The sequence below is a fragment of the Thrips palmi genome, unplaced genomic scaffold (assembly GCF_012932325.1).
Source record: "Thrips palmi isolate BJ-2018 unplaced genomic scaffold, TpBJ-2018v1 HiC_scaffold_4, whole genome shotgun sequence".
Lineage (NCBI taxonomy): Eukaryota > Metazoa > Arthropoda > Insecta > Thysanoptera > Thripidae > Thrips > Thrips palmi.
Genome location: NW_023144631.1, coordinates 3,183,045 through 3,194,407, shown reverse-complemented (window position 1 = coordinate 3,194,407; position 11,363 = coordinate 3,183,045). Strand labels below are relative to the sequence as shown.

The window sequence follows — 11,363 nt, the reverse complement described above, 5'->3', positions numbered from 1 at the left end:
CACGAGCCTGGACAAGCCGCCGACGGCAGGCTGATTCCGATCCGAACCCAGCTTCTCGTCGCTCTGTCTCTCTCGCACTCATGGGGGCGTTCCGCAGGGGTGCGAGAGAGACAGAGCGACGGAATGAGCCTACTGGCGGCGAGCAGCAGCTGAAACGGGAAGCTAACCGGAGAAGCGACCTCGCCGGCCGACCGCGCACTTTACGCGCTGGCGCCGCCGGCCTCCACAAGTGGATGGCGTGGCGTGGCACGGCGGCACGTACGCGGCATCGTCTTTCCTGCATTGCCGCCCTGGTCTCGCCCCGCGTGTAAAACGGCCGCATCGCCATGCCGTCCGTGTCGTCGGCGTCCTCCTCCGCGCCCCGATAGTGGCCGCGAGGCGCCGGCGGCACAGGTGGGCGAGCTGCCGGCTGATTCCGAGCGTCGTTTTCGTCGCTCTGTCTCTCTTGCACCAACAAGGGGACACCCCATGAGTGCGAGAGAGACAGAGCGACGAAAACGACTCTCGGAATGAGCCTGCTGGTCGCCCGGGGTGAGGCTGGCGAGGTCCTCGAGGTGGAGGTGGTCGAACGGCACGGCGACGGTCACTCCATCGGCGAGATGGACCTGCGCGGCTCGGCGTCTCTCTGTCTCTTTCGCACTCAAGGGGTGTCCGGCAGAGGCGGCGAGAGAGACATCAAGACGATACACTGCGCGATATCGATAGAGACTCGAAGAACAGCAAAACTAGGGTTTGTTGGTGGGACTGTAAGTGGAGCTACGGATTTTTCATTCACGAGTCGCCCGCCGAAGCGACGCGGGCAGCAGCGAATTCGTCCCCTACCCGATCGGCAGTCGCAATACCGGGATATAATATCAGCAGCTGCCTTCAATATCAATTACCTTGCACCGGGGCGCGTTCAAATTATTGGTCACGACGAGAGTGAAGGGGGAAGAGGAGCGCCTCGAGGAGGGGTGGACGCTGCACGCCCGCCCTCCCCTCCCCTCCCTCGGTTCCTCTCCCCCTCCCCTCCCCTCCCCTCCCCCGGCGCAACCCGGGCTGGCCACGCCTCGCGGGGGGCGTCGCGCGGCGGGCGGGGCCGCGGGGCCGCGGGGCCCCCAGCGTCGCGGGGCTGCAGGACGCGGCAGGGCAGGCACGGCGCCCCCTATAAAACCCGCGGTTGGGCGCGCGGAGGCCCATTGCTGTCGGCGGGAGGCCCAGAGCTTGAGGGCAGCCACCGAGTGTTCGCAAGAGCCACCAGGAGTCACCAGGAGCCGAAAGAGTCACCGGCACATCCAGGAGCCATCAAGAGGCACCCCCAAAGTCGCGGAGCTACCGAAAGGCGACCGCACCGCACACAGCTACAACAGGTAGGTCACTGCCACTGCAGCCCCCCTCTCGAGTCAAGGCAAATTTAAAAAAAACTGAAGGAAATCAAGCCACAGCTGCATCTACAGAAGTGGGTTTTCCTGGAAAAATACTCTTGCCAACTGCCTGGAGCTCGGCATAATGTTTTCATTAAAACGATGGAATTTGCTGGGCCTCGGCAAGAGTATCGGATAGTGATGGTTTCTCCAGCCTCAACGAGTGCGAGTGCTAAACTGGGCTGGACTAGGTGACTTGGCAAACCTGCAGACTGACTCGTTCTTCGTCGCTCTGTCGCCCATGAGTGCGAGAGAGACAGAGCGACGAAAAAGCCTCTCGGAATCAGTCTGCAGCGAGCCAACGGCCTCCTAATTGCCGCAAGTTGATGGTGGCGAGACGGTCCGGGGCGAGGCAGAGCGGCAGGGCGCCGGGCGAGGGGCAGGGACGGCGAATGGTAATTGGCGAGCAGTGGCCCTGCATTTAAAGGGCTTAAAGGGCGAGAGCGGATTATCTCACGCAGGTACTCAGGCACTTCCCTGTGCCGAGCCGGGCCGGGCTATGTTCGGTTTGGGGCTGTCGAGGACCCCAGCATCCGCCGCGGTCCCGGGCGAAGCTGGCTTCAAAATTCACTTAGTTCAAATTGGTGCGACCCTATTTGTCTCACAGTGAAATGATTGAGTGTAATTCAGTTCATGTGGTCCGAGCATAATGGAAGCAGAATTTCTTCTCAGTGCAAATCTTTTTCTCTTTTTAAAAAAGTTACATTCGTTAGTGATACCCGTGTTCGTATTACGCTTCCGCAATTTTCCTCAAAATCCAAAAGAATTAATCGGAAGAAGCGTGGCTATTGTTTCGTCTTTTTTCGTCGGTCAGGGGTAGCTGTGCGAGCGGCAGTTGCCGACGCCGAAACGGCGTGTGACCAATTGCGACCAAGTCAAAGACTCTGTCAGCGCGCCCGACCAGCGCAGGATGCCGTGCCGCGGCGCGCGGGTGCGCCGCGGGTTTGCCTACCCTGCGATTCACAGGCGCTCCACGGCGGGCCGAGGACTCCACTCCACTAAGCGTTCACGGGACTTAAGCCGCGCCGTTGTTGATCGTGGCAGCAGGCTGATTCCAAACAGTGCTTTCGCCACACATTTGATCGGGCGCTCCGCGCTGGTGCGAGAGAGACGGAGCGACGAGGTGCTGCTGTTCGGAGCCACTCCCCGAGCAGACAATGACCGAGGGCGGGGAGATGGAAGGTGAATTAACCGCTCCGTGCCTTGTCGCCGAGTCCTCGTCTCTCCGGGATTGGGCGCGGATTAATCACTCTCGGCTTTGCCTCAGACTGCTCAAACGTATGCATGTAGGCCGGCGCGGCTGCGGTGGGGGTCACGGCAGGGGCGACCTGGCGTCGGCGCTGCCGGTGCACCGTGGGTCAGAAGACCGGTGGAGGCGGCCAAAACTCTAGACGCGTTTGGAGCTCCAGAGTCCCTGAGCAGGACTGGAACCGAGCGTGTGGGCCCACCAATGGATTCCTCGTTGACAGATAGCAATCCATTGGTGAGGTCGCACGTTCGGTTCGGGTCCCATTTAGCGACTCTGGAGCGCAAAACGCGTCCGAGATTTTGACCGCCTCCACCGGTCTTCCGGCCCACTGTGCGGTGGCGACGCTCCCGCGCCCATCCGTCGTCCTCAAGTCGACGCGGGCCCGCTCCACACCGCTCCGCACTCCGTTACAGGACGTTAGGCCCGCGTTATGTCCCTCCTGGGCGCCCCACGCCGTGCCGTCGCCGTGCCCTCGCCGTGCGCGTGGTCCCCGGGGAGTTCCACAGGTGGCGGCGGAACCACGGCCACGCACTACATGATGGCCACGGCGGCCGCGCGCGAGACGGCCTGAGACATACGGCGGGTCGGGAACCTCCAACCGGGACGCGGCGCGGGGCGACACGGCGACACACAGTGGACCAGAAGACCGGCGCAGGCGGCCGAAATTCCAGGCGCGTTTTGAGCTCCAGAGTCACTAAGTAGGACTTGAACCGAACGTGTGACCTCACCAATGGATTGCTCTCTGAACGAGGAATCCATTCGTGGGGTCACACGCTTGGTTCGAATCCAATTTAGCGACTCTGGAGCTCAAAACGCGCCTGGAGTTTTGGCCGCCTGCGCCGGCCTTCTGGCCCACTGTGCGGCCCCGGGCTCGGTCGCTTTCAGGTCGCCGCGACCGGGCGCTGCGTTCGACTCTCCACTCCCCCGCCCAGAACGCCCAGCGAGAACGAGAGCATTCCGTGAGAATGCCTGAGGACTAACGAGGGATACTAACGCGCCCCTGTCATCAAGCACATCCAGGCAACTCGACGCCACCAGACTGATTCCGAGAGTCGTTTTCGTCGCTCTCTCTCTCTCTCTCTCTTTTGCGGGTCACCCATAAGTGCGAGAGAGAAAGAGCGACGAAAACGACTCTCGGAATCAGTCTGCAGTCAGCGCCCCGTGGTGCGTGGGCGGCATGGGCACGGACTCGCCGCGCCGGGCCCGTTCGCAAATCTAGGATCTGGGTGTGCCATCCCGTCGCCCATGAGAGACCTCGTCGCCGACCTGTCGCCAATCCCTTCCCGAACACTGACTGGTTTCATCGCTTGTCTCTCTCGCACTCGTGGGGCGTCCCGTATGGGTGCGAGAGAGACAGCGGTAGGAATGAGCCTGCTGGGGGCGCGACCCCTGCGCCCGAACGGACTCTGACCGGTACGCGCACAGGGTCCGGTGGGAGTCACCCCCGCGGCCGGTGCTGGCGGCGCTCTGGTCCCGGGAGTCCGTCGACCAGCCCTGCGGCCAGCCCGGCCAGCCCGTCCCTCGTGCCGAGCTTTGGCTGCTGCGACTGTACATGATTTACTTGATCCCGCTGGCGGCGTTCGGCGGTCGGTCGGCAGCCGCGTGAACGCGAGCGTGAATGTGGCCACTTGGGCGGCGCGGGGGCGCTTGGCGTTGGTCACCGCGGTGGTAGCCTCAAGGCCTCAAGGCCGGCCGCAGTCCGCCGCCAGCAGTCCACCGCGGCCGTCAAATCAAGCCATAATTTATGCATAGCTTTTTCATTAACGCCGGTGGACGGGCGGGGCGGGGCCGCCCGGTCACCGAGGTACACCGCCAGCAGACTGATTCCGAGAGTCGTTTTCGCCGCCCTGTCTCTCTCGCACTCATGGGGCATCCCGTATGGGTGTGAGAGAGACAAAGAGAACGACTCTCGGAATGAGTCTGCAGGGGCCCGGCCGGGGCAGGCTGGGAGGGAAATGCTCACGCCGTGTTCGTCATGTTGGCAGGATGCAGTACGGCAATCTTCTGCTGTTGGCGGCCCTGGCCTGCTGCCTGGGCGGCCTGGGCGCGCTGGCGCAGCGCGTCCCCAGCCAAGACCAGGTGACCAAGGCCCTGCTCGACCTGGACCGCATCTACTCCAAACGGTGAGCACGACGACCCGGGACCGCCAGTGGCACCGCCAGGACCCAGGCGGGCCGGGCGTCCCGTCCGAGGCCCTCGCTGCCGCTCCCCCTGCCCGCCAGGCCCACCCCAGCCTGGCCACCACACGTCAAGTCGCCATCCTCGCTATGCAAAACAGATGGGGCTGGGCCCAGCTGGGCCTCCCTGCAGACTGATTCCGAGAGTCGTTTTTGTCGCTCTGTCTCTCTCGCACCTACACGGTCGTCCCATGAGCGCCGAGGAGACAGAGCGACGAAATCGACTCTCGGAATCAGTCTGCAGGCCGGACGCGAGCTGCGGGTTCGACTCCCCTCTATCCGCCACCGGCTTTTCCCCCCGGCATGCGGCCACATGACACAGAGTCAGACAGAGTCAGAGAGAAAGAGAGACGAAGCGAGACGAATTGAGCAGCGAGACGGCAGTCCTTCATTCATGCCTCCAGCATTCACGACACGGCCTCAATAACACGCATGTTCTGTCTTTTTCCACCCCGCAGCTTACAGTCAGACGGCTTCAGGTGAGTGCGTCTCTCTCGCTCTGCGCCGCTCTGCGCCCACTTTGACTGTTTGCCCCCGTTCCGAGCGCTGCACGTCCCCGCCGTCTGAGGCGACGCAAAACGCCGGGGCGGAGCCACGCGGCTGTAATGCACTGTAAGGCTGTAAATCCATTCCGTGCCGCGGCCGAATGGTTGCAGCGGTTACGAGCGCGTTGCGTTCCGCAGCTCAGCGGCGTGGCGCCGACGCTGTGTCCATGCATCGCCTGTGTTCGGAACGCGGGGCAACACGCACTGCACGTCGCACCGCCTGTGTCTGTCTGTCTGTACGCACGGACTCGCTCACCCAGCGCCTGTCTGTCCGTCTGTCTGGGATGAAATTGCCGATTGTTAGACTACAGGGTTCGGCCATAGAGACCCGAGCCCCCCCCCCTCTCCCTCCCTCATTTTCAAGAAATCACTCCAGCCCTGAAGAGAAATGAATCTCAGTATAAGCACCCACGCCCAGATTACCGAGAAAACCAACCGCAAGTATTTCTGAGCTGTGATCGAACCCTGCGGTTTCTCGATTGGCAATTTATTCGGACAGGCATTCCGACCGGCGAGACTTGTGGGCATTCCTGTATGTATCTCTGTCTGTTTGAGTGGTAACTGACTGGAACACTGCGCCGCACCGAATCTCTCTGCACGTCTGTACTTCCTGTACCTCCTGTACTTCCTGTACTTCCTGTACTTCCTACACTTCCTGCACCTTCCACCACTTGATGTGCTTCCTGTACTCCCGGCACTTCATGTACTTCCTGTACTCCCTGCACTTCATGTACTTCCTGTAATCCATGCACTTCATGTACTCCCCGTACTTCCCGTACTTCCTTCACTTGTCCTTCACTGCATGCCGCACTGTCATGTCCGTGTCATCGTCGTCTGTTTGCTCGTCACTGGTCATTTTGTAAAACGTTCAGGAGGAGTAGAAGGAGGGATTTGAAAGTCTCTGTATCGAGAACGCGCGTGTATTGGTTCCCGCCCTGGCTCGGTGCACGGTGCACGCCTCGGTGCACGCGGACGAGGGAGTTATGTCCTTTAATTTTGGCTCTGGCCAAGCGAGCCGACCACTGCAACAGCTGCGGATGCGACCGCGCGCAACCCACGCACCCCACGCACCCCACGCGGAGGAAAAGAAGAGAAAAAGAGAAGGCGGCGACGAAACCAAAGCTAGCGTCGCATTTCAAAAGGCGGCGGTGACGTTTAGCGGTGGCGGCGTTTCGAATGCTCGAATGCGAGCGCCGTGATTGGCTGACTGATTCCGAGAGTCGCTCTTTCTCCCTCGCACTCATGGGGCGTCCCCGTGCAGGTGCGAGAGAGACAGGGCGACGAAAACGACTCTCAGTCTGCAGTTCGGACCGACGCCCACGCAGCGCTATTCCGGGAGTCCGGTGTTACAACCGGAAACGCAAAGTGTCCCTGTCTCGCGTTGCTCGCCGTGCTCGCTGTGGGCGTCACCGTTCAACCCAATTTCACCATTTGACCCCATGCCGCGCAGCGACGCGGCGACGCGGTGACGCAGCGGTGAACCTTGCCCTGCCCACGACCAAAACTTTGGGATGCAAACGCAATTAGACCGCGGTAATGAATTAACTAGAAAGACGAGAGGAAAAAGGGGAACAAAACACAGCGAAAAGTGAACAAACGCGCAAAGCGGCAAACCCCTTCTGTTCCAGCGGCGAACGCCGTCGTTGTGTTGTTTCGGGGGCACTTTGGATTTCCCGCAGTGATTTTGGCGTCCTGATTTCGATGCCGGTGTTCGCCTGCGTGCCCCGTTCGCCCCGCCCTCCGTCGCCATGACCGTCATCACCGTGTTGCACTGTGTTCGCAGCGACCCCGGACTCAAGGCGGGCGACGATCTGCTCAAGCTGAAGCAGGCCTACAAGCTGCTCATGCTGCAAGACCTCGACAACCGGTACAAGATGATCAACAGGCCGAGGTAAGTTTCCACAAACCATTTCCTTTTTTCAATTTTTTTTTTCAAAATCAGAGCGCGAGCGGATGGGGATGGGGCCACCCCCGCCTGGCGGAACACGGCACAGCCAGCTGGATCCGGTGGCGCCGAAATAAACTCATGCACATCGTTAGTTTAATTAGAAGGCTTTACGCGCAATGAATGGCCTGGAGGCAACCTGGAGGCTGCCGCTGGAGGGGCGGCAGGGCAGGGTCGGGTCCCCGGCGGCTGGGGCACCATCGGCGGGGCGTTCACCGCCCCGCCCCGCCCCGCCGAGACGACGTGACGACGCCCCTCTATGTTGCAGGTACGGCAAGCGGTCCGAGGCCCGCCTGCTTGACCTGGGGCCCGTCCCGGTGACCAGCGGGGACGAGGCGGCGCAGGCAAGTATGAAAATGAGAAACAGAAGCACCGGGGGGTTCCGGCCAGGCTCCGGCCAAGGCTCCAGCCACCAATCCCTCCAGGCGGAATCCGAAACGGTGTGCTCTGTCTCTCTCACACTCGTGGGTGTGCGAGAGAGACAGCAGCGATGCGCCGTCTCAGAATCAGCCCGCCGACGCGTGCGGCTTCACGACGCCGTGACTCGGTGATGTGTGGACCATGTGGACCGCGGAGGCCGAGCTGCCCGTCAGCCCGCCGTCGTGGCGGCCGAGCGTTGACCCGCGAGTGCACGGCCAGCCCCGCCCCGCCCCGCCCCGCCTTCTGACGACGGCGGTTTTCATCGGAAACTTTCCGCCGTGGGTCGGATTAACAGCTTTGGGCGGGGTTGGCCGGGTGGCCGGTGTTGGCGGCTGTTGGCCGTGCGGCGCCGTGCGGCGAGGCGAAGCGGCGAAGCAGCGGAACGACTCTTGCCGCCGCTTTTCAATGCAGTTTTGGCGGATGGAAAAGCGAGGCAAAGCCAGGCCAGGCCCCAGGCCAGCCGTGTCGGCGTGTCGCAAGTGCCTCGTAACCCCGCCCTCTTATTGGCGAGTCGGTCCGCGCTTCACTCCCACGGCCCCACGGCCCCTCCCTCTGTCCCGCCACCGGCCCGCCACCGGCCCGCCTCAATAATTGTTTTAATAATAACAAATTTACTGCCCGCCGACGCGATCGGTGCCGGTTTACTGCGGTTTACGGCCGCGCGGGTTGGTCCCTCGCGCCCCGCCGCGGGTTTGGTCGCCGCCAAAGCCGCCCCGGAGGACCGCGGGCAAGAAGAGGCGTTCGTGGAAGTTGGGGAAGAGCTGCACAAAACGCGAAACAGAAGGGAACCCAAATCCAGGCGGAGAGCGCCTTGGAGGTAGGCAACGCGCGGCGGGCAGCGCAGTGGTGTGAGGCGGGTAGGCTATCCTCAGTTCCGCGGGCGCTCGCCGTGTGGAGCTCAAGGTGGAGCGTGGAGTGTGGAGCGGTGTGGTGTTCCCACACTGTGGCGGTGGCGTGCCGGGTGCGCTTTCTCGGGACGGGACGCCGACCGCATCTCACGACGCCCCGCCGCATTCAGAGTCTCTTTCAGCGAACCCGCGGCACGGAACAGTCCCTCGATGTAGGTCGAGGGTGCCTCCATCGAACATAGAGCATGGGCGGCCTCGAAGTTCACCTGGGGACACTCGCTGGGAAGGAGGACACTTGCTGTATCCTTGTGATGCATGCATCCAGGCTCTATACTATTTATATATTTTCTTTCACGAGCCAATGACATTTTATGTTTTAAAGAAAGGTCTTTTTACATTTCTAGCCTTAGAAAGGGGCCAGAAAGTAAACATTTGAAGTCAGGCTGTATGAATTTTTCCACTGTCCCGATACTGGCACTCTGTCAACAAAGTCGGTCGCCTTTCTGATATCAGTCGAATAGTGACATATCGTGTTGGATCAATTATCACATTCTTGCTATCATCGCCTATCTGAGCAGGGTTCTCAGAGCAGGGTGCTTGAAAGGAGGGCGAAGTCGGGCAAACCCATTACACGCCACTCGGACTCGCCGTTCCCAAAACACGCTTTGAGGGCGAACTGGCGAACTGCGCTGCTAAAATCACTAACGGCGAGGGCATGGTTCGATGGTTCGAATCTCACCGTCCCTCGTCCCAACGAGAGACGTGCCGCGACTCGTTTCTGCTGCACGTCGACACTTTGGAGGAGACCAATAAATTTTAATTGGTGTCTGCCAGTGCAAAGGGTGCTTGCTCGGCCAGCGTGGCCAATCAGAGAGCGGCGGCCCGGACGCGGCGCGCGGCGCGGCCAGCCGAGCGGGGTGGGTCGCGGGTCAAAAGAAAGTCCAGGTACCCGTGGCTGGTACGGCGCGGCGTTCATTAAATGAAGCTGCAGTCCCGGTGCGCGGTGCGCGGCGCCATCTGGCCTTCGGGGCCTCCAGGGCCTCCAGGGCCTCCAGCAGCGCGAAGCCCTTGTCACCGCCCCCGCACCGCTCGCTTGCTGGCCTGGCTGCAGAGTGATTTCATCTGTCTCTCTTTCTTCCACCTCACCGGAACGTTTGAGTGCGAGAGAGAAGGAGAGAAGAGGCTGTCAGTCTTCTGGCCCGCACAGTGGGCCAGAAGACCGGTGGAGGCGGCCAAAACTCTAGACGCGTTTTGAGCTCCAGAGTCACTAAATGGGACTCGAACCAAACGTGTGACCCCACCAATGGATTTCTCGTTCGGAGAGCAATCCATTGGTGGGGTCACACGCTAGATTCGAGTCCCATTCAGCGACTCTGGAGCTCAGGGCGCGTCTAGAATTTTAGCCGCCTCCACCGGACGTCTGGCCCACTGCGCCCGTGCGGCCCGGACTCACCTTTGCAGCTGGCCGCCGCCTTGTCGACCTTATCGTGGGAGCGCCACGCCGCCCCCGCCGACTGGAAAGATTTATATTGGCGGTTATGCGCAGGCACCCCGCTACCGCGGTTGCCGCCAGGTTGCCGCGCGCCGCGCCGATCCCTCAGAGCCGAGGCCCTCCTTTGAGGAGCCGCCGCATCGCGTCGCGGAGCGCCGAGGCTCGCGCACGCCACACAAAAGCAGGATGCCGTCGGATCTTTTGTTGCGGCCGAGGGACGGGGGCGGCGCGGGGCGGGGGCCGGGCGGGGGGCGTGGTGGGGTGTAAACAGATCTAGACATGACATTTAATTTACCCTCACGGCGGCACGGCGGCACGGCGCGTCGGCGGCGAGCCTGAAACGCGTGCACGACAGTGTCATTAATGGTGTACGCGGCGTATGGCGGTAAGCCCTTCCCCCTCCCCGAATCTGTTGGCAGCATATGAACTGTTCCAGCTTCGTGTTGAGAGGGTCAGAGTCATTACCAACAGCGTGTCATTCTACGACGCGCCTCTGTCTCTTTCTTAAAAAATAAAAATCCCGTTATTCAGTAAAGCAAGGTCGAGTGGAATTCCCTGGACTTGGCCTTGGCGCAGAAAAGAACTTGCGCAGCGCCCCATCGCCGAGTCTGGATTCTCATCGTCTTTTCTTCTCCTGTCCACCAGATGGAGCGGGTAGAAAACCTGATGTGGCCCCGGTACGCGGACCGCAGGTGAACAAGTCGTAGAGGGTGTCCCCGGGACGCTGTCTCGCTGTCCAGCAGTCCCGCCTCCCCGGCGCCGTGGCTGTCCTAGCTGCCCGCGGCCCGCGGCCCGCCACGCCATCTCATCTCACAGCATCTCCGCTCCGCACCGCACCAGCACCACCAGGACGTCAGCACAGCGCACTCCACTCGTAGGCCGTGGCCGTGCGCGTCCCCGTTTTCCCGTCTCTCCTTTTCGTTTTCCATCTCCGGACTGGTGCCTCCTCTTTCTCTTTTAATAAACCTCCACCGCAGTCGGGATCCAAGCTGCGGCGGCAGCTTGCTGCGGCTTTGGTGTTCGGTGGCCAGAGCCTTGGCCGAAGCGCGCCACGCGCCGCGGTCCACCCCAGCGACCCTAGCGACCCCAGCCAAGGCGGTACTGGCCCTGGCACCTCTCTAGCGCGCTGGCGCCACGGCAGTCCTGGCTTCGTGTTCACATGGCCGAGCCTCGCCAATCCTAGAGTGAACCACGACGCCCGTCCCTCCCATGTATAGTGAAAAAAATGTATACTTGTTATTTATTGAGCAGATTAAACTGATGGAAGATGGAGAATTGGGTTGT

At 61.5% G+C, this 11,363-nt stretch overlaps 1 protein-coding gene across 1 annotated transcript; it reads left to right on the top strand.

Annotated features, from left to right (window-relative positions):
- The first annotated feature begins 1,190 nt into the window (after positions 1-1,190).
- Positions 1,191-11,354, top strand: LOC117649248. Its single transcript, XM_034391822.1, has 6 exons — positions 1,191-1,349; positions 4,638-4,775; positions 5,288-5,308; positions 7,158-7,265; positions 7,588-7,663; positions 10,725-11,354. Exons 2-6 carry the CDS (start codon positions 4,639-4,641, stop codon positions 10,773-10,775), a joined length of 393 nt encoding a protein of 130 aa, XP_034247713.1. The 5' UTR covers positions 1,191-1,349; position 4,638; the 3' UTR covers positions 10,776-11,354.
- Positions 11,355-11,363: the final 9 nt, after the last annotated feature.